Raw genomic sequence first — 22,387 nt, 5'->3', positions numbered from 1 at the left:
TAATTAGTTTAATGAAACGAGCTTTCCCAGAAGGAACTATTCCTCAAAAGGAACGGCTTAGCCCAACTCTATGTCAATCCTAGTGATGTGTAGTTCTTGAACTAGTTCAAATGAACTGTTTCCGTAAAATAAATATATTGACCTGTTTCTTTTTAGAATCCACCTGTCTTGTTTTAACTTATTTTTCAAAAATTACATGAAACGAGTTAAAAAAGTAATCGATTTTTTTTGTGTCCGAAAAGCATGGACTAATTCAATAAAAAGGACTTTGCCGAATGTAATTATTCCAGAACGGCTTTGGACATCTATAGTGACTAGTGAGCCAATCCAAAATTTTCATAATTGGCCTCAAAGGAGGGAATTTTTTATTGTTGATGCGTTGAACATAATTTATCTATATACATTAGACAAATGAATAAAAACAAATGACAATAAGAAATTAATAACAATACAGTTGGTAGAGTGTAATGTGCGAGCTTTTGCCAAGGAGGATACACAGATACAGGTTATACCGGGTAGGGATAACAAGCGTGTTTCAGTTATCTTAATCGCACTTCGTGTTCGTCCATTGACAATTTAATTGCCAACAAACGTCCGCAATGATTTCTTTGCGTAATTCTTTGATTTCGCACGCCGCTTTCTTTGAGAGACACTTTTTAGAGAAATGCACAATACGAGGTAAATAATTTTAAATTTTATATTGTCTAGGATGTTTCAGAACATCTGCAGTGCGCAGGGTATTCGTGGTGAATACATAAAGGTCCGTTTTATTTACTCGTGGAATAAAATTATTTATGTGGTAGTTAAGAGGTCTGTAATTTTTCTAAAATCTTGCTTCCTAAGAGAGAGAGAGAGAGAGAGAGAGAGAGGGAGAGAGAGAGAGGGAGAGAGAATGTAAGTGAAACAGAGTGTGTGTGTGTGAGAGAGAGGAGTTCCTTCGCCGTTTTGAGTGATTTATACACCGTCTAGCCATAATGTGACCCCTGTCAAATTCAAGAATACCCACGTTTCGCAGCACTAACTGCTGAAGATGTGCAAGCAGAGAGTCGGTTCTGGCAGGTACTTTGTACGCCATGCTGACTCAAGTGGCCAGCTGTGCTAGGTCGCGCAGTTGAAGACCCATGGCGAGGTGGTCTCACAGATTCTTAATTGGGTTTAAGTTCCGGGAGTTTGGTGGCAAGGGTAGTGCTCCCTCCAGTGCTTTGCTGCTCCTCAAACTAAGCACGTATATGCGAGATGTATGACACGGGACATGGTAAAAAACTTAAATGGCCAGCACAAAATTATGAGTACCCAAAATCCAAATGAGAAACCTACAGCAGGAGTAATAACCATAAATAAAAATATAGATGCCCTCTACCTTGACCACTTATCAACTACCCTTTTAAATTGTACCCACATAAAACTTGGTACACTATAATTCTAACTCATAAACACATACTGCCAATATTCACCCAAAATAGAACCACATTTAACACAAATAGAATTAATTATAAAGGAGTTCAAAAACCACCCTGTACTCATTACAGTCCAGCCAGCGACTGTAATTGTATACATTGCCAGATATTGATTAGTCAAGCGGACCACGAAAACTAATGAATTTAATAAGTTAAAATGAAGTATACCTTAACTAAAAGCTCTCTGTGGCCATTTCCTTTGTCGCCGAGAATCAAATAGATTACACGACATTTTAAAAATGGCAAAAAGGAGGGAAAATTCAAAAGGTGGGGCTGAGATAGGAAGTTAGTGTCCGAATGGATTGAGGTCCCAATAGCTCAAGTGGTAGAGCAGCGCTAGCCGAAGATTGTGCGTTCAAATCCCGCTCGTGACACTGATTTTTTTATCTCAACTAAAAATCTTAACTAATTGAAAAATATTAATTGGTCAAGCAGACCACGAAAACTAGTGAATTTAATAATAGTAATGTTTATTTCAGAATTTGATTAATGATTTATAAAAGCTAAAATTTACACATGTATGTACGAATATACACAAATGTTCAGAGTTGAGCTTATCACTTCTAGCAGTCCACTGGCAATTCCATTTTTTGTAATTTACAATAAATTACCAGCAGGCTTCAAGAATCACCAACCCTAGGTTTTGGGAGTCCGGGGTCAGACCTCGATCTTGTCTCTTCAGCCTCTTAGGTTGGGCTCCACTAACGGCTACCAACACAGCTAGGTGATTTCAGCAACCAACACGATCAATTCCTTCACACTTTTATTCGCGCTTAAATATTGGGTTGTCCGGAAAATAATGCAGGATTTTGGTATTAAACAAAAAAAAAGAAACTAGTTACTTTAAAGCAATGTTCTTTAATCANAATGAGTAATCCTGTAAACGTAAACAGAATATTTTATATAGATTTTTTTTAATGAAAACTTAAAATCCTGCATTATTTTCCGGACAACCCAATACATTCTTACTTATTGAGATACCATTCACTCAGGGTAGTGGAGTGCTTAAAATCCTCCATCACCCTTTACACCTATATCTGAGAACCTATGAGGGTACTCGGTATTCTGCCATTGTCCCTGTCACACTACACATTTACACCAATACATGGTGAATGGTAAATACATTCACTCAGCACTCATTAGGGACACAAAACTATAAGTACTGTTACCATAAAACAGCCCTGTTTCCTCCAAAAATCAGAACAGGGGACCTAGAGACTTGTTACCTTGCTCAAGCATGGTTCTCATATTAGGTGGTGTTCCTACACGCTCTCTATATGGAGCCAAGGAAGTACACCCTTCAACTTGGTGGGACACATCAAGCATGCTGGACACATATGCAGGCTTTGGCCCAAAAGTTGTCCCTGTGTCAACTTGCACATCCTATTCTTAATTGGGTGAGGATGACCCCCCTCTTCTACCACTCAGATCCTCTGAGGGCCACCTATCGACAATGCTTTTGATACACAACAGTTTCTCTGTCTATCCTGCCCAGTATTTAAACATCTTTACTACTTATGGTACACATTTTAATATTATGACATAATACACTTATGCTTGGACAGCTGAGATAGGCATTGATCAAAATTGAAACTAAAATTCCCCTTCAATGTTCAAAAATTAAATATAATAAAAATTTCACTTTTTGGCACACAATAATATTTACTCACATTTAAATAATTAAACTAAAAAAATGAAAATTCAATTCATAAAATTCTTATTTTATGAATTAGTTACTAATAATTAATTAATTATAATACATGTATGCATACTGGATACAATTTTTCCCCATTTTTGCCATTTATGTATTCCACAAACTCCTGTTTTTCATTTGTATTTTTTCCAAACCAATCCTGCTGAAAATTACTTAAAACTGGATATTTACTCACATTTTAATATTATGGATAGTTTAGGGGCTGACAAACAGCTATTTTCATCACATGCGTTGTTGCTTCTTCTTCTTGTGTCACTTTTTTTTTTTAATCTACATACATTAGAGCAGGTTACTGGAAAAAAATGTTGAAAATTTATTGTGACTCTCTATACCCTTTCATTTAAAATAAGTATAAATAAAATAAAAATACTTGATTATTTTTAATAGTGGTTGATAGTAATGTTTGTGTTATTTGCAATGGCAGATGGTTGCTGTATTGTTTCTTTTTTATATTTACCAATCTACGCTTGCCTGAGTTCAGCCAATTTCAGTTAGAAGGATAACCTACAAACCTGGTTATTTGTTTGAAAATTAAAAAAAAAGTTGTTATTTCATAATTGATTTTATTGTTTGTCCTATTTCAGCCAGGAGGACACTGTACAGCGCCGGGTCAATAGGACTTGATGCATACCAGGACACCAGGGAAAAAATAAAATCCCAGTTCGGAGGGATCGAAGATAAATTTAAAACCAAAATGACAGAATATACCAATACAGATGCGAATAGTACCATATTTACAGAAGATTTGAAAAATATGGTTCATCTAGTCGAAAATGAGGAAGTCAGCTTAGTTGAGCAGATGATAAAAAAGTTAGTATTGGAATTTATTTTCCTCTACACAGCACATTTTAATTTATTCAGTGTTTTATGTCCATGTTTGTACTATTTTTTACTTTTTATATCAGGTTTGCAAAACAAAATAGAGAAATGCGGTTTGGCTCATTTGTATTTGGACCCGTAATTATGAGGATGTATTACCACCTGAATATGCCAGTGGCTGCACTCGAGGTAAATTCTTGAAATTGAGTTAAAAAATTATATTTATATAACAATCTTTAGAAAGTTATCAGTGTGCTTTACTACTTTTACTATTATTTATCTGTTTATCTTTTCTAATACTGTATTTATAAATTGATTCATATTCATTAACAGAAGCATCTGTTTGAGCAAGGGATTGAGACACATTTATTTGGCAGTAGAGGCAATTCATCATCTCCTTATAATATTAAAAAGGTTTTGGCTGAAGTGGGAGAGAGAGAAGGACCTGTATGATTTTAATAGTATAGAAAGAGAAAATGATAGGGGGAGGGCAGACACGTTTTAATAGATTTTTTCACTTCTCTTACAATTTTCTCAGTTTAAACTTTTAAGAAACCATATCATATCATACATTGTTGGAAAGATGAACATTTTTTTTACAAATTAATCCTAATTGGAAATATGTAAACAATTGCTATCAGTAATTAATCTGGAAGTTAGCTACTTTGTTGTTTGTTCAGATTAAAATTGTGAAAGATTTTCTGCGAGGACTGTTTTTTACATATTACTACACAGCTGTTTAAGACCAGTTGAATTTAAAAACGTATATATATATGCTATTGAGAAATTTATGCATAGGAGACAGTTTGTATAACAGGACCCGTTTAATAGTAAGAAAAATTAATAGGACAGATATGACACTGCGAAATATGAACTGAGAATAAAAAGGAAGGTATTGTGCACGTCCCTCGATTCTATTTAGACACACAAGGAGATACCAAAATGCCCTTTGTTTTGAAACAGTTGCAATTTCAAGTCCATCCATTTGCTATTACCATAAATAAGTCCCAAAGACAATGTTTTGAGAAAATAGGTTTTATTATAAATTAAAAAAAACACTATTTACACGTGGATTATGTATTATATGTATATAATTATACGTACTTCTTTCCCCACTCCTTCAAAATCAAACATATATAAACAAAAAACCTTAATATTCACTAACACTCTCAACACGACACACAACAGTAACACATCTTCACAGAAAACACACTTTGACTGAATACAAATACTTGGATTAAACCTAATCATTAAAAAAAATATATTCTGTACATCATTGTATAAATTCATATTCATATCTTATATGTATTTGTATATTTAAACAATGTTTATAAATCACAAGCCCTGAAGATGATCTCAATAAAGATCGAAATGTGAACACAATAAAGAAAATGTTTTTCTATACCTCCATCACACCAGACCCATCTCATGATTTCAAATAATCATTATATGTAGTCCTGTCGAAGTATATGACAAAGAAGAGCATTAAAATAGAATGCAAATTAAAAGAAAAACGCATAGAAAATATTGTATTCGACAAAGCTTTGGAGTAGTGTAAAGTTATTTTTTCTAGCGAGCTTGCCAAAAGTCGAGAGGCGAGGAAGTTTTTGAGTTTATTTATTTGAAGTTGCTCTTTTTGACTTATTTAAAAACATATGGTGGTACCTGGGTTGTCCCACAGCAGCCAGCACCTGCTAGTTTTTCACATGGGGATGAGTGGGCAATGAAAAAAAAAGTGAGTGAAACGAGCAGGGGGTGGATATGCTTGACACAGTCATGGTTTGATACGTTGTTGTGTTCTTGCCAAAGACTATGTGTAGAAAGTTAACCTAGAGATTGATGTTAACCAAATTGTGGGGAGGAGCCTCTGCAGTTAACTTCAAAAAGCTACAAGCCATCCAGAATAAAATGCTTAGTCCAGAAGTCCATGCTCCCTAGAATGAAATAGAAAAATTAAAAAATACAATTAATTTTAAGGAATAAATTCACGATTATGGCACACAGAATTTTCCATCTTTGATTACTACCTACATTCTAAAAGAAACCCCTAAGAAAAATGTATACACTAACTAATTCTTAATTTGTTAATATCTAGCTTATTAAATATAAAGTTAATTTATGCATTGAGCATAAATATTGAAATGTTACATATTAATATCTATATCTAGTTTATTAATTATAAAAATTTAATTAGTTTGATGTGTTAGTATAAACATTGAAATGTTATATAGTAATACCTTTATCTAGCTTATTAATTATAAAATTTAATTAATTTATGCATTACAGCATTAATATTGAAATGTTATATATTAATATCTCTATCTAATTTAGTTAGAATTTATTTTTTTGGTAAAAATACTGATTTAAAAAATTGTAATGCATCGGGATATATAACATATATTTTACATGAATAGTATCAAATTAATAAAAATAGGTCATTTTTAGGAAAAATTAAAAAACTCGATTGATTTTGTAAAAAGGGGGTAGTCCTGATAAATTAAATTGTATAAACTGCGACTAATCTATTGATTCAATTGTTTCAGATGTTCAAAGATCCTGAATTGGAAGGGTTTTTCGATCAGTTAGTGACTTTTCAAATATTGATGGACTTGCTTTTGGTCAACGATATGGATAAGGAAGTCATTGAAGTGTTTGATATGATCAAATTTAAACAATTGCAAGGTTCAAAGTATCCGAAAAATGCTGTTGTACTTGTTCTTGCTGCATGTTATAAATTGGTCTGTGTCATTGTTATAATCTACTATTTTATCTTCTTGTTTAAACTTTTTTTAATGAATGATTTTAGAACACTACAGAATCGTTTGAATACATGAAAACTCTGTATAATGATTTAAACAAGTGTGGTCATATTCCCATGAGAAGGGCTGGTACTTTTGCCGCAGCATTGGCCATTGAACAAAATGCACCCCACATCGCTTTAGAAATATTGACGAGTATGAAAAAACAGTCCTATGTGACAATTCGTAACCTTAAGGTAATACATGATTAAAAAAAAAGTAATCCTCATGTGATTAACATTTAAAGACTGAGAATTTTTTTTATAATTAAAAAGTTCCATGTGAAAAAAATTAATTTTACAACAAATTTCCTTTTTTCATATGGAGATGTCAGCTTTGGCAGCACTTGGAAGGCCCGAAGACACACTTAGCATTTTAAGAGCTGTGTTGGAATTTGATGGAACAAGCTCTATAAAACACACATTTGATAAAGAAACAGTGAGTAATAACTTCATTTCATTTGAAAATTACTATAGGCAACAGAGATTTATTAATTATCAATAGGCAACATGATGTTTACTACTTATCACTTCATAGTACTATTGTAAGTTTTATTTATTGTTTTTTTAGGTTAGAAAAGTGGCAGAGGCCATTGAAATGTTAAACAATCCAGTCCTAAAGGAAGAATTCGATCGGATTATTAAGCAGCTGCACTATTTAGGACATATTTCAGAAGAAGTAAGTCAATCAAAATTGTTTTATCATCATATTAGATGCCACATTCATAATTTGTTTATTCACCTGAACTATGCAGGTTGTTATGGCCAATTTTTCTCCTCATCATAAGTAATTTTATAGTAATAACATTACACAGAGCATATTGTGTTTATGGTCAGAATTTGTGACTTACAGGGGGAGTCTAATGGGAACACTGATTTCCATGAAACTTTTTTTTGTAATACTAGGTTGAAAAAATTAAGGCAAGTGTTTGGGCATTCTTGCCAAAAATATATGTTTTAAATAATGTACATAATTTTTAAAATTGGTTTTTAACACAAAGCCATAGGCAATTTAGGCACTCCCAGACAAGTTTGGCTTTGAAAGAGTACACATTTAGTGCCTTTATAGCTGCCTGACTGCCTGAGAGTATGTAAATCTTTGCACCTTTAATATTTTTCTTTATCCCGTGTGCACAGAGTTATATTGCATGGACCTCAACTTGGAAAATGTTGGGGTTAGTCCAAGGGGCTTCTCTAGGGTGTAGTTAGGTCCTTTCATCTCTCACTTACTGTTTTATCTTCGATCCTTCTATGTATCATATTAGGGCCCTTTTTGTTGTGTTAATCATTATCATATAAATTTAAAAAAATAATAAACCACCTACATTCTGGCAACTTTGCTCTGCTTTAAAGCGACAATACAAAAAAAAAAAAAAAATTCAAAAAGTTACATTGGGCTGAAGGGACATTTTGTACAATAAGAAATGGAAAACCAATAGAAATTGACTTTTTTCTGTTTCTTTTGGTATTAATTTGTACATTTGTGCGTGTGTCTTTAGAGATACAACGTGGTGTTGAGGGTTAATAATTAGAAAATTCTTCTTATACAGTATAATACATTAATATTTACTGAACCAGCATGTTTCTCAATAATTCTAATAACTAAATTAATTTGTTTTTGTACTTTAGCCACTGTCAAAACAATTGTGGGCGGAAATTTCAGGATCTCCAAAGCCATGGAAACTTCAACAAGAAATCCCGAAATTTGGCCGCCAGCCAAATTACTCCAATTATCCGAACAAGCAAACACAGAGACCTGGACTAAAAGATATGGCATGAATGTAACACATTTTGTATAACTTGTAGTGTTAATACTTCTTCCCAAATATGTATTTAGTCCATTAAAATGTAGAATTTAATAATAAAATGAAAATTTCCTTTATTCGTGTTATTGTGCCAGGACTTGTAAATAATTGTAAAGCGTTGTATAGTGTGTAAGACATTGAATGTTTGTCACCCCTGATTAGCTTATATCACGCGACAATTATCACTTTTCAATTCTTTGCCCAAAGTTAATGTAACCTAGGATTGTGTTTGTTGAATCGTGCAGTGAGAATAACAACATGGATGAGGGGGTGATCAAACTTAAGAAATAAACGTTCATTTACATGGAGTTACACAATTGAATAAAGTTATCATTTCATGACAGATGTCTTACTACATACTTTTCAAAATTTTCATACAATTTTCCTCTGACGGTAAGAACTTGACTTCCAGAAATATGTAGTGTTACAGACTGATAACTTTTTAAATCAGATTAGTCCGAACTTGAAAGCCTTTGTTTTTAAATGAGGCTTTCAAATAAGCTTGTTTACACATAATTGAAATGTGTAATATGAAAATGTAAGGAAACATTTGATTTATTTTAATTTTTTTTTTTTTTGTTAACCATTTTAACAGATCATTCCAGGTATGCAAGGGGATTTTCCCTATTAGGGCTGGAGTTCTGCAAGGAAACATCCTAAGCTAAGAAGGCCCTGTGTATTTATTTTACCCATTCAACACGGGAGCAAAATCTGAGTCCATCAACCACCTATGGAAAAATGACAAAATGCAAAATTGTGAAAAAAAATTATTTAGCGCTTAAATAATGAAATATTTACACAACAAAAATTTTATATAGGCAATTAAAAATAATACAAACAACTTAACAGATTAAATTAATGATTATGCATACGACCATCCTAATAAAACTTATATTATAAAACAACACGCAGTGAACAAAAAATCAATAAAATAATAAATGCAACATAATAAAACAAGATTATTATTAAAGAAAAACAATTACATTACACAAAATTTATATATTATAAAGTAAAAGTATAAAATTAATGAAATAATTATATTATGTACACATACAACGCTACCTATATACAATTTCACAAAAATGTCAAAAAATAGTACATATTTTTCAACGTATGAAACTTATTAATTGAAGAAAAATGAAATTAACTGTTACAATAGTTTTAGTCTTATGAGCATCATCTTGCATGCCATCATCTTTATGAAACAAACTAATGAGTTCAAAATCATCGTCAGATTCACATAGCACGAATTCCTTCATTGGTCATACTTTTCAAATCTTATACCATTTTAATTTTTTTTGCTCCATGAAGTCTTTTTTCTAAAAAAAAGCAGACATCAAGAAGAAAAATAAAATGATAAAACCTACTTTCTAATCAAATTAGGTAAGACATTTTAAGTAGTTAAAAGTTTAAAACCTACAACTTACATAAACAAAATCAAACACTGTATTTGAAAAAGTATTTACTATGCTGTTATTATTTTTTACATACATACATAATTATGAATGTGTGATTTGTCATAAATGAAAATTATGGCAATAATTGTTTATTCCAAAGATAAACTTTAAAAAAGCGCAACTCAATTTAGAATAAAATACGTAATAGAAATAGCAAAAAGATGATTTTTCAATTATTTTGAACTAAATTTTAAAGTTATTTGGGTGTTTTTAGTGGGAATAATGAAGAAATAAGTATTATGAGAAAATTTAGTTTTGTTTTTTTTAAATATAAAACTTACCTTATTTTTAACAATCTGTGAAGTGAGGGTCACTTGTTGAATTCCTCACTAAAATGAAGCCAGTGGTGAGTGGATCCGAAAACGATAAACATAGGTTGAAAGAAGGCATTAAATAGACCTAAGTGAACCAACCGTAGAGAATTCATAAAAATCTGGACCCACCACGACCAAACGAAAATAAACAAGACCAACACCAGCTGGCAGCCATCGGGTTCTTGGACTTGCACTACCGAGCGCCAAGTGACGCCTATTGAGCTGATAGGGTTAATTGATTTTATATCTCAAGTGGAAAAGGAAAAAATATATATGAAAATTTACACATCATATTTATTTATGAAAAATCACAGTTTGGGCATGTATATGTATTTTTTTAATTAATGAAAGTAAAACATGTAAAAATTAAAAAAATAAATAAGTTATTTCATAACAAATTATTATACTGTACAATTTTAATCAACACATATAAAAGTTCAAATATACATTCCAAAAATAAATAATTATCCTGATCTTAAAAGGGATCATTTACATTTTGATTAATTTCTTATTTGACTATATACACACTCAAATAACATTTAATAATTTATTTTTTTCTGGTAGGTACGACCATGACATTTGACTAAAATAAAAATAAATAATAAAACAAGGAACTATATTGGAACATTCCATGTTAAAAGAAAAGCTTTAATTATAACAACAATTATTTCATCTCAACCAAGACCTTAGATAAAAAGAATAATTAATTGAAATAATTAATATGGTCAATTACAACCACTAAACCTATATAATTTAATTATAACAATATGTTTAATGAACATAACTTGAAACACTTCAGTACATACGAGATTTTTCTATAATTCACGTGAGACGTGTTTGTATCTTCTGCCTAATGATGAGTATTTTATACTCAAAATCTGGGTACCTGCTTAAAACTTCTGCGAGTAGAACTATCTTTTCCAAGAAGTGCTTCAGTAGTTACATTAATTCCATAAGAACATTATACTTTGCAGTTTATATACAATTATGACTTTTTATTTCAAGTATCTGTTTGCAAGAAAAAAATATAAAAAATGTGTCTTTTAAAATATATTCATTTTTATAATAAATGTCTTTTTATTAGATTCTTATTTTATAACTGTGTATGAATTTTAAAAAAATACTAAAATCTACCACAAATGAACCACTTTTGCGGCCTATTGTATAATGATAATCATGAGAACTTAATCTCTCGCCTTTCGTTCTCAAAAAGAAATTACATTTTAATTAATTAATTGATACAAATTAAACATATTTGATACCAGGCAAAATGAGTAGTTTTACTAGAGATCACTATCATGAAAAATAATGAAATTATCCTTAAAATGTCACCAGTTGTACAACCAGGTTATGTATGTTTTGAAATCAATCAACCAGTACAAATGGAGAAAATAAAATAGCATAAGGCTCATTTACAACTGTGTTTGGCTACTGAGTAAATAGTGTTATTAAGGATATTATCTATTATTAAAGGAATTAAAGTGGTAGAATTTTTTTTCTCTATTGCTTTTCTAATTATTAAAAAAAAATCATGCACTACACATTCTTCATGTTTTCCATTTATTTGAAGAATGAAGGTTTTTTTTTATGAAATAACCAAAAAATATATAAGTATTTAAGAAATATGATTCTTCATATAATTATTAAAACCTTTTTAAATTAAATTCGAACAATATTTTGATTGTTATTAATTCTAAATCAGTCAAAGTAATGGTAACTAAATAGGCAGTGTTTCATAATTTCAATAGTACCTACCTACTAAAATTGAATACTTTGTATCCATTCGCTATAAAATATATATTATAAAATTTAACAATTCAATTTTTTTATTTAACCAAGGAAAACATTTAGGACGAGTTGAACGAGAACAATATTTAAATAAACTGTTGAAAAGTTCATGATTTGGGTTTACTTAGGGTCGTCCCTTTTCCTGAAAATGGCAGGAATTTGGTTTCATCCTTTTTTACCTAAAAACATATATTTCTTTAGTAATTTTGCTGACATAGTTGATTAATACATTACCTCTTTAGGAAGAGCTTTTACATTCCGAATAAAAGTTAAAGTTCCAAACTTCCAATCATAATCAGGAATTCCCACTTTGGCCGGTATCTTAGCTGTACCTCCATTATCTGATCTTTTGTCTTTTCCATCCAATCTAAACATTAATTCCAATAAAGTTTCTTTACATTTTGCAAGTTTAAGATTTTATTCTTCACAATATATTATGGGAATTATTTTTTCAATTGTTTAAATGAAAAATAAGCAAGGGAGATCAAAATAGTCATTTTTATTAGTAATAACCAGAGACCGGATTTTTATGCAGTAAAGATTGCCAAAATAGGCAGTTGAAAGCCGTGAAATATGCAACAATGTGCAGTATTACTATGTGAAAATATGCAATAATATGCAGTAAACCAGTTTTTTAATAACATAATAACTTGAAACATTTTTTTCCCAACTACAAGGTTATTTGAAACTCAGGGTGACAGTGTTTTCGGAAAGAAATAAAAACATTTTCTTTATCTTGCCAACGTTTCGATCTTTATTGAGATCATCTTCAGAGCCTGGGATTTATAAACATTGTTTAAATTATACAAATACATGTAGGATGTGAAAAATTGAATTTCTAGCATTGTATAAATTCATTTTTTCACATCACATATGTATTTATATATTTGAGGCTTATTATAGACATTTCTGAGCATTTTTATTGCATATAAATTGGGCTCTAGTTATAGTAGTTTTAGTTCTCATATACACAGAGGGGCTTTATTTTAGGTTAGAAGCACATTAAAATACAAAATGAAGAAAAAATAAACTGACCTGTAGCCAGTGCCTCCGAACATAACAAATCCAGTTTGATCTACCATTAAATTTTCGGATTCTTGTTGTGAAACCTCTTTTGATGATTCCGGTTCTTGGTAACCAACAGGAGCAGCAAACTCAACCTTATATTAAAATGATAACAATGTATAATAAAAATATAATATTTAACAATTTGTGCATTATAAACACAGCTGGTTTTTTTTTTTTGCTGGAAGGTCTGAATCCTTTGAACATTTCTTTAAAATATATTTATTATAATCTGTAACCTTATTTACATTAGTAGTTTAGTAAGTTGTTCACTCAAAGAAGAAGAACAATTTTTGTAAAAGAATACAGAAACAACAAAAATATTTTACTGGAAATGTAATAGCAACTAAACAAACGTGAAATATAAGATGACTTTCATGCACGGACTCAACATAGTACATAATTACAATTAATTAAGGTTTTTAGTTGAGATGAAAAAAAAGCTAATGGCACGAGAGGGATTCGAACGGCAAAAGAGGGGTTTAGATGGGGAGTTGATGTCCGAGTGGATCGAGGTCATGATAGCTCAGGTGGTAGAGCAGCAGCGTATCTAGCCGAAGGTCGTGGGTTCGAATCCCTCTTGTGCCATTAGCTTTTTTTCATCTCAACTAAAAACCTTAATTAATTGTAATGTATTAATTGGTCAAGCGGACCACGAAATTAGTGAAAATAGTACATAATTTTCTCATTAAATGTGATTATCAAACATATAATAAATTTGTGTTCATAAATTTGAAAACAAATGAAACTATGACCATAAAATATTACAAAAAATAAAAAAATAAAGATGTAACATAAAAAAAAGTTTATACTTACATTCATATCACACTCAATTATGCTCACTGCATTCCCTGGTTGAGTCTCAAGAACTGACAATTCATAATCCTTTTGGTTGTACTTAATATTAATGGTATCACCAGCAGTTAGACATGCAAAACTTCGAAGGCAATTTTCAAGAACTGCTTTGGGATTTGATATATCTAAAAATTCTGAGGACATCGGTTGAAATCTTGAAAATGTTGCTACTGGCAATGCAATGCTCTCAATTTTTATTATATCACCCTCATCTAGCAGTAAGTTATGCATCATCTAAAACAACCTCAAAATAGTAAGTAAATAATGGATAAAATTATAACAATATTTAATACAGAGTACATACCCAATTGGGTAAATACACTTTACCCTCGTCTGCTATAAATTCAAGGACACCACAATGTGTTGTTCTGTTTTCTTTGTTATTTGTCAACCGGAACAACATTGGATAACTAATATTCAGTCTGGTAAGGTGATCAAGGGCAGAAGGTGGCATTATGACTACAACAAGAAACACTTTTATTAAAAATCAATTTAGATTTATATAATCTAAAGAATATGTTACTTAAAGAAGAATTTTTTAATTTAAGCAACAAAAGATTCTTTATATAAAAATGTATATGTACTCACTTTTTCCTCCTCGTTCAACATCATCTCTTTCATTTCCTGGTATCATTGCAACAGAGTAGCACAAGTACTGCATGTTGAAAGGTCGGGGAAGAAAAGCGGTAAATCCAAACTAAAAATAAATTAACGACACTTTGCAAAAGAAATCAATTTTTTACTACACATTAATATTAATAAAATGCTATAGTATGAGTAATATATTATTTTAATGTGTTGATCAGTAATTATTAGCAAGTAGCAATAGGATAATAGTGCAAGGGAAAATATGTTTAAATTTGTGTAAATGTTTTAATTTTTGAAGTATGCACTAGCAAAAATTGAATGAAACTTCTTTTTATGAGGCCAAGTTAGAACTTGTATTGTCAATCTTTCTAAATCAAATGATCGGTTAATTATATTGTGTATAATAACATTAGAAATAATTTTATGTTAATTTCCTGTGGGTACTGTACTCTAAGGAGAAACCAGAGATTCCAAATTATAAACAAAAGAAATGTGACGACCAACAGTGACAATTTATCTCCTGTCTTATACTTAATCTTTGTAAAACAATCTTCCTTGATGATTAAACTTTTTCTGTATCATTACAAAATAGAAGATGCTAATCCAAGTAATGAAAATTTTGCACATAAATATTTAAAAAAAGTTACTTGATTTAAACATCTTTAGTTGTAAGTATTAAAGTGACTTTAATTTACAATTTATAAATACTTATTCAATAAAATTATTTGATTATTACATTGCTGCACAACAACAAACACTGGCAGACAGGAGAATTGTTAGGAGTAATAAAAAAATTGGATTAATAATTTTACAATTGGTGTGACACTGGACACCGTAATGTCATCAAACCATTATTATTGCAATAGTACTGATCGCAGGACAATGTTCTTGGACAAATAGTTGAAAATGTTTTCAAAGCAATTTTATTTCCTTAATTACTATCATTGTATTATAACAAATATTTCAATTTTATTCAAAGTCCTATATATAGTTTATTCAAGGAAACCATCATCATATCATTATCATTATTCCTATTGTATTCACCACATCCAACAACAAAATATTTAGTTCATCAAATCGCTACAAATAATATGAGACAATGATAATGCATATTTCACTTCAAATGCTGTAGTTTATTAAGATCTATTGTTTATACATCATAAAAGTTCAAAAATGTTAACAGACGATAAACGTGATCGAATGCATATTAATTATATCTGTTGTTTTGAGAGAAAATAACTTTCTGCTTTGAAACAATTTTATAACTGATTAAAATAAAAAAAGGTTATAAACTTTTTATTCAATGCTCAAAATACATTTATTCACAAACTGAACATCCCCAACTCTCCCAGACCATCTGTACTATCTGCTTACAAAGGTTCAGGCCAGACACAGTACATCAATGATAGAATTTTGCCATATTCAATGTAGTATTCCAGCGTTTTACTTACATAACAGAATTTCAGCCAAATCTGACCAAGCTATACAGTGAGAATAGGCAATTTAGAATGATCCTAGTGCAAACTGCTCAAATATTCAACACCGACTGGACAATCACACTTTACAACAAAATACATTTCTAAATGATTGTTCGACAGGAACCATAGAAAATTGTAACAATTATTATATAAAATTAATAATAATAAATAGTCAGAAGAGAGTATATATTCTTTTATGAACTCTTTGCGAGCCACTTGATTTAATTGGAAAAAAAAAATAGTTAATAAGGATCACTAAACTAAAACGTTCTAAAAATGACTCCTTTTTTTAATAACCTTGTGACCTTTGCATATGAGCCAAGGAACATGATATATACTGGTAATATGCAATGCATATATTTTTTTGTTGGGGGGGGGGAACAGTTGCACGAGAAAAAGGACCAGGGGCGACAGTGGGAATCGAACCCACGATCACGCAGACCACTCGACTACCGCCCTCCCCCCTAAAAATAAATTCACTGTCTTCATTGTTAGTTATAACACTATCGAAATGACATTTTGAGAAGCTTCATGATACTATTGCTACAATTAACCAATATGTATTTATATATATATATGCAAACATTCTCTTACACCTTTATTAACCACTACTAAAATCTTTTTTTATACATACTTTGTATATACTAGGTAAAAAACAAGGTATGCAATTATACAGTAACATATTAAATAAAAAATACTATTTTTATTTTATTTTTTATGGCAAACTACCAACCATGGGGTCATATCAGCCCCAATTTACTGTGAGGGCAGATGGGATACTTGATATTCCACCATCGGCCCCCTTTCACTCATTCGCACAACCAAAATGCATATATACACACTGTATGGCTACACAATAATTGAGGAGCAGAGAGCCAGAGCGGACAAACTTTGCTAATTTTTATCTCAGGTTTTGTATATTATATTTTTGGTTCGAGGTTCATAAATTTAATTAAAGAAAGCTATATTGTATTATAAATATTTAAGTTCAACTTTACAAAATGAGATTACACGAATAAAATATGGGATGGTTCCTCAGGTTCTTAGCTACTTAATTACATACAGTATTTGTAGATGGGAAACACCTCCGTTTTCCTAAAAAATCAAAACAAGGGACCCAAAAACCTACTCTCATATCCACCTGACAACCTTTACGTCAGGTGCCGTGCTTACTCACTCCCTGTAGGCACCATCTCCTCAAATGGGTGAGGATGATCTAATCTCAACTTCTGTCCCTTATTTTTACACCAATCCTATTTTTAGTATGCAAAATATGAATAAACTTAAATACATTCAAATTTAAGGGTGGTACATTTATTTTGTCCATCAGTGTAGTTATCACAATGAAGATGATAACAATTTAAATAATTTTTAAAAAATGCGTTTTTTTAGTGACCGGTTGTTTAATAATTTGTTAACTATCATTAAATATGACAAATTGTTAAATAATTACAAAAATTATTATATTTTATGTGAAATGGTACATATATGTATTTTTTAATGGCCTTATGTTTTACATATCCTGTACTATATAGTTGTGGGATCACAAATTCCAGGGACAATGGTGAGAATCGAACCCACGACCACAGGGTTTACGAGCCGAGAGTCTGATGCCTTAATCATTCGGCTAACGCGGTCCCCAAATTTATTCAAATATATTATTCATTGATGTTAGTTTTACATTTGTAGTTGTAAAGGTGAACCTAAATAATTAATACTGAGTGGTAATGGTGTTATATTGTACTCACTCCATAAATCATAAATAGGTGTACTACAATGAAGCCGCAAATGATGGAGAGTAAATAATCAAACGGCAGCCAGATAGGTACAAAATCCATTTTAATAGAATGAATAATTTCACCTCTTCTTTACTACAAAACATTTTTTATTAGTACGTAAACCATGTAAAACTAACAAATAACAAAGGTTTCTATAAAAATAAATAAAATATTTAGTAGTTATATAAACAGACAACTGTAGAATTATAATTTGAATCATTATGATATATTTAATTTAGTTGCAAAAGTACTGAACACAACAAGCCTTGCAAAAATATGTTAAAGTGACTAAAATTTTATATTAATAATGTTAAGGACTCTGCCGTAAGTATGCGAATTAGTTCACTGTTGAGAGCACAAACTATTATCTCCATTTTCTCTATGTGGAAATTAATTTTTTTTTTTAAATTTGGAATGTTTAACACTGAATTTAAAAAGGTCCTCTTATTCAACATATTTTACATACTTCAAAATTTCTTCTCTAAATATAATTAAATTTGAAAATATTTTATAGGTTGTTTTCGCAAATCATATTTTCAAAATAGTCAAACCAATTTAAATAAATTAACACACTAAAAAAAGCCTGGAAGAAAACTTTGTTAAAACAATTGAATGAATATTTGTTTTAGCTAGATGGTCTGTAAAAATGACTTTTGTACCATAACAAAGTGCCGGCTTTTGTTGAGGAATAGTAACGTCATCTTCAAATATTGAAGATCAAGCTCCTTTATTAATTAATCCATATATGTTAAACAGTCATAATTGACCATATTAATTGAAATCTCTTATTAATGTCGCTTGACTTTTTTCAAAATACAAATACACTAAATGAACGACAATAATTATTAGATTTAATTTTATAAAATAATTCCTACACAAAAATGATTAGCCCATGCTAGTTAAGAAGAAAATAAACTAAATTAATCACAATTCAAAATAAGAAATGTTTGTTTCGATCAAATATAATTTTAACAGTATGGTGATGAATGTTAAATGTTAAATAAATTTAAATTAATGCTTACCAAATTGTAGATAAACCACCTTTTAAATTAATACAAAAGTTACAATTGATTATGAAATTCTCAGTGTAAAAAGATTCCAGGACTAGTACATCCGTGAACAGTATATTCAATCCACCAAAATAGTCTTGTCAGCTAAAAGTTGAACTGTGGTAGTAGATATCAGTTTGGCAAATAACTGCTCTTGTAAAGTTATTGTAAAACATTTAATACCTGAAAACCTACCAATAATTGAAAGTAATAATCAATGATAGTAGTATAACAAGCAACGTTTCTATAATATGTTAATTCACATGAACAATAAGTGGAAAATAAATTTTTTAAGTTAATTGTAAATGAAATTAAGAGAAGTCACGTTTTCAATAAATTAATGGCCTCAGCAATAGGTATTTTTCCACCTTCTGCTTATTACCGTTTAATTTTCTATTAACTAACTTTTTTCAATTATGTTTATTTATTATTATTATTATTGAAAGATACTAGTGAAGATTAGAGATATGCAGTAAAAATAAGCATTGTTATGACAGTAGAATTTTTTTTTTAATTTGCCTTCATTTTAAGGAAAAGGAAAGGATGAAATCTGTTTAATATATTTATTATAGTAAACATCAAAAATTAAATGTTGAGACATTTGTGCATTTCAGGTTTCATTGTCTATTATGATTTATTCGCTCTTACATATAAAAAAAGTTATTCATTATCATTTGATTATAATACTATTACAAAGTAGCTTTTGTCTTGTAAAATCGCACATAAACAACTTAAATAAATCAACACGGCTTATCACTGAACATTATCTCTGATCTCACCAGTAAATTGTACTGTTTTTTATATCTCTTGTGCTATTTATATGAAAGTATATATCTTTATTAGGCAGGAGATGACCTTGTCCTTTCAGCATGCATTAATGAGTTTAATCCAAAATTATCTGAAAAAACCAAATATAATTTTAAATTTTCAACATATTGCAAAAGAGATTTATGTATCAAAAGTCATTAAGATTTCAATAGATGTATATTTCAATATATACTTTTAAATCTTAATGCAATCTTGTAATTAAAAATTTTGGTTTGCTGTTTTTAATTCTTTAGTTTTCAATTGTTACTGTACATCAACAATAATATGCTATAAATTATGTATATATAATATACAAAAGTGCAGGCCATATGCAGTTGACAAGCAGTGTTTAATTTATATTAGAAAAATCAATGTTAAGGGTGTTAACTGTTTTATGAAAAACAACTTTCTTTTTTGTGTCTTCGAGTAACCTACATTTGTTTAGTTAGTTCTTAGATGAAGGTATAAAAAATATTGTTTGCCTTATTTCCACATTAAGAAAAAGGTAATATAATTGAAATTTCGTTAATAATTATCGCTATTGTACTTTATTTTACAATGTTTTAAACTACCTTAATAATCTTGTATGTGATATATTATTTATTGGAACGAATGTATTTATTTGAAAGGGAATGAAGGGGCTTATGCCCAATTAACCCAAGGAAATTAAATACCTGGGTTGGTGTGAACGAATGTAAATTATTAACACAAATGAAGGGGCTTACGCCAAATTACCCCGAGGAAATTAAGTACCCGGGGTAGTGTGAATGAATGTATGAATGTAAATTATTAACATGAATGAAGGGCTTATGCCCAATTACCCCGAGGAAATTAAGTACCTGGGTTGGTGTGAATGAATGTATGAATGTAATTTTTTTGGGGTCGGCGAACGGCAAAGGTCATAGCCGACACGCTAGAAAATTTAAATGCGGGGTTAGTGTTTCTTCGTTTTGTTTTTCCATTACCCTGAGGAAATTAAGTACCTGGGTTGGTGTGAATGAATGTATGAATGTAAATTATTATTATTGTTGTTTTTTTTGGGGTTGGCGGACGGCAAAGGTCATAGCCGACACGCTAGAAAATTTAAATGCAGGGTTAGTGTTTCTTCGTTTTGTTTTTCCATTACCCTGAGGAAATTAAGTACCTGGGTTGGTGTGAATGAATATATGAATGTAAATTAGTAGTATTATTACCTGGGGTAGTGGGAATGAATGTAAATTATTAGCATGAATGAAGGGGCTTGTCCCCAATTACCCCGAGGAATATCAAGTACTCTGGGGTAGTGTCGATGAAATTTATTAGCATGAATGAAGAGGCTTATGCCCAATTACCCTGACGAATATCATACTTTGGGGTAGTGCGAATGTAATTTATTAGTGTGAATGGAATGGTTTATTCCTAATTACCCTGAGGAATATTGTACTCTGGGGTAGAGTGAATAAGGCCTAAGGTATAGAGAAGCTAGCAATAGGATAAAAACAGGGAAAGTAGACTACCATTATATCATATAACATCATAAATTGGCTGAAGAAACATTAAAATAAATTATAATTAATTAAGGTTTTTAGTTGAGATAAAAAAGTCAATGGCACGAGCGGGATTTGAACCCACGATCTTCAGCTTGATACGCCGCTGCTCTACCACTTGAGCTATCGTGACCTCGATCCACTCGGACACCAACTTCCCATCTCAACCGCACCTTTTGAATTTTCCCTCCTTTTTGCCATTTTTGGTCAAGCAGACCACGAAATTAGTGAATTAAAATAAATGAGGATTAATATGATAAACACAGATAAATAGTGATAAATAGCGATAAAATAACCATTAGCAAGCACAAAAATAAGCTGTTTACTAACACTCAGATTTTTCAATGTCGATACTTTTGTATCAGTGTAAACACTATACAACACTCACAATTTATGTGATCATTAAATTAAAATAAAAAGTAAATTTAAAATTTATTATAATTGTCCTGAAAAGGGATAATTAAATCAGCTATATTTTAATTCAAGTGATATTCACAACTATAACTTAATATTGGATGTAATATATAATAATATTTATGTGCATTTGCAAATAAAATAAATGAGTCTTTTACCTTTAAGACTAGAACAGTGGTCTGAGAAAATGTTTCATAATGCTAAACTATACAATAGGCCAGATTTTCAAGTTATTTTGGTTCAAGTAAATACATATTTTATTATTCATGACATGTATTTCACTAAATGTTACTTAAAAGTATTTGAGCACTGAAGTAAAGGGTTAATAATATTACCGCAAAATTATAATATTGAAGGATGATATTTTATTTTTCTTATATTATAGCAAGGTATTTAAGAACATTTCAAATAATTCATCTCACTAAATATTTTTCATTATGTGTTGAGTAAATAGCCGTTATGATTCAAACTCTTTTGAAGGTTGGGATTCTTAGTCAGGTAGATGTGAAAAGTAAAAGAAAAGAAAAACTACGTTTTTAAGTGGGCCAATGTTTCGTCAAATTTATTGGCATCCTCAAGGCAGGTACTAATTGAGATTTGCAGTCACACAGTGTTTACACATTGAAATTTGAAGTTTGAAACTATTTAGCCAAAACACCGCTGTATTTCTTATGTA

General features: G+C 30.4%; 2 protein-coding genes across 9 annotated transcripts in view; one reads left to right on the top strand and one right to left on the bottom strand.

Moving 5' to 3' along the window:
- Positions 1-369: 369 nt before the first annotated feature.
- On the top strand, positions 370-8,669 carry LOC106667248 (pentatricopeptide repeat-containing protein 2, mitochondrial-like). Its single transcript, XM_014395091.2, has 8 exons — positions 370-678; positions 3,756-3,981; positions 4,077-4,179; positions 6,534-6,728; positions 6,797-6,985; positions 7,116-7,226; positions 7,359-7,466; positions 8,417-8,669. Exons 1-8 carry the CDS (start codon positions 600-602, stop codon positions 8,564-8,566), a joined length of 1,161 nt encoding a protein of 386 aa, XP_014250577.1. The 5' UTR covers positions 370-599; the 3' UTR covers positions 8,567-8,669.
- Positions 8,670-12,171: 3,502 nt separating this feature from the next.
- Positions 12,172-22,387, bottom strand: part of LOC106667184 (ubiquitin recognition factor in ER-associated degradation protein 1-like) — a 32,204-nt gene continuing 21,988 nt past the window's right edge. For 2 of the 8 annotated variants that reach the window (XM_024225273.1, XM_014394953.2), the window contains 9 exons: positions 19,160-19,862; positions 18,938-19,069; positions 17,886-18,008; positions 14,660-14,768; positions 14,376-14,530; positions 14,033-14,305; positions 13,187-13,311; positions 12,386-12,518; positions 12,172-12,330 (listed from right to left, as the gene is read on the bottom strand). In XM_024225273.1, the coding sequence (XP_024081041.1) occupies positions 12,259-12,330; positions 12,386-12,518; positions 13,187-13,311; positions 14,033-14,305; positions 14,376-14,530; positions 14,660-14,768; positions 17,886-17,975 (957 nt within the window). In that variant the 5' untranslated portion in view covers positions 17,976-18,008; positions 18,938-19,069; positions 19,160-19,862 and the 3' untranslated portion in view covers positions 12,172-12,258. The other 6 variants (XM_014394958.1, XM_014394959.2, XM_014394954.2 and 3 more) reach the window with 5 other exon arrangements.

Source organism: Cimex lectularius, unplaced genomic scaffold (genome assembly GCF_000648675.2).
Source record: "Cimex lectularius strain Harlan isolate CLEC.00 unplaced genomic scaffold, Clec_2.1 scaffold27, whole genome shotgun sequence".
Lineage (NCBI taxonomy): Eukaryota > Metazoa > Arthropoda > Insecta > Hemiptera > Cimicidae > Cimex > Cimex lectularius.
Note: the sequence above shows the minus strand (reverse complement) of the source record. Positions and strands in the feature narration are given on the sequence as shown.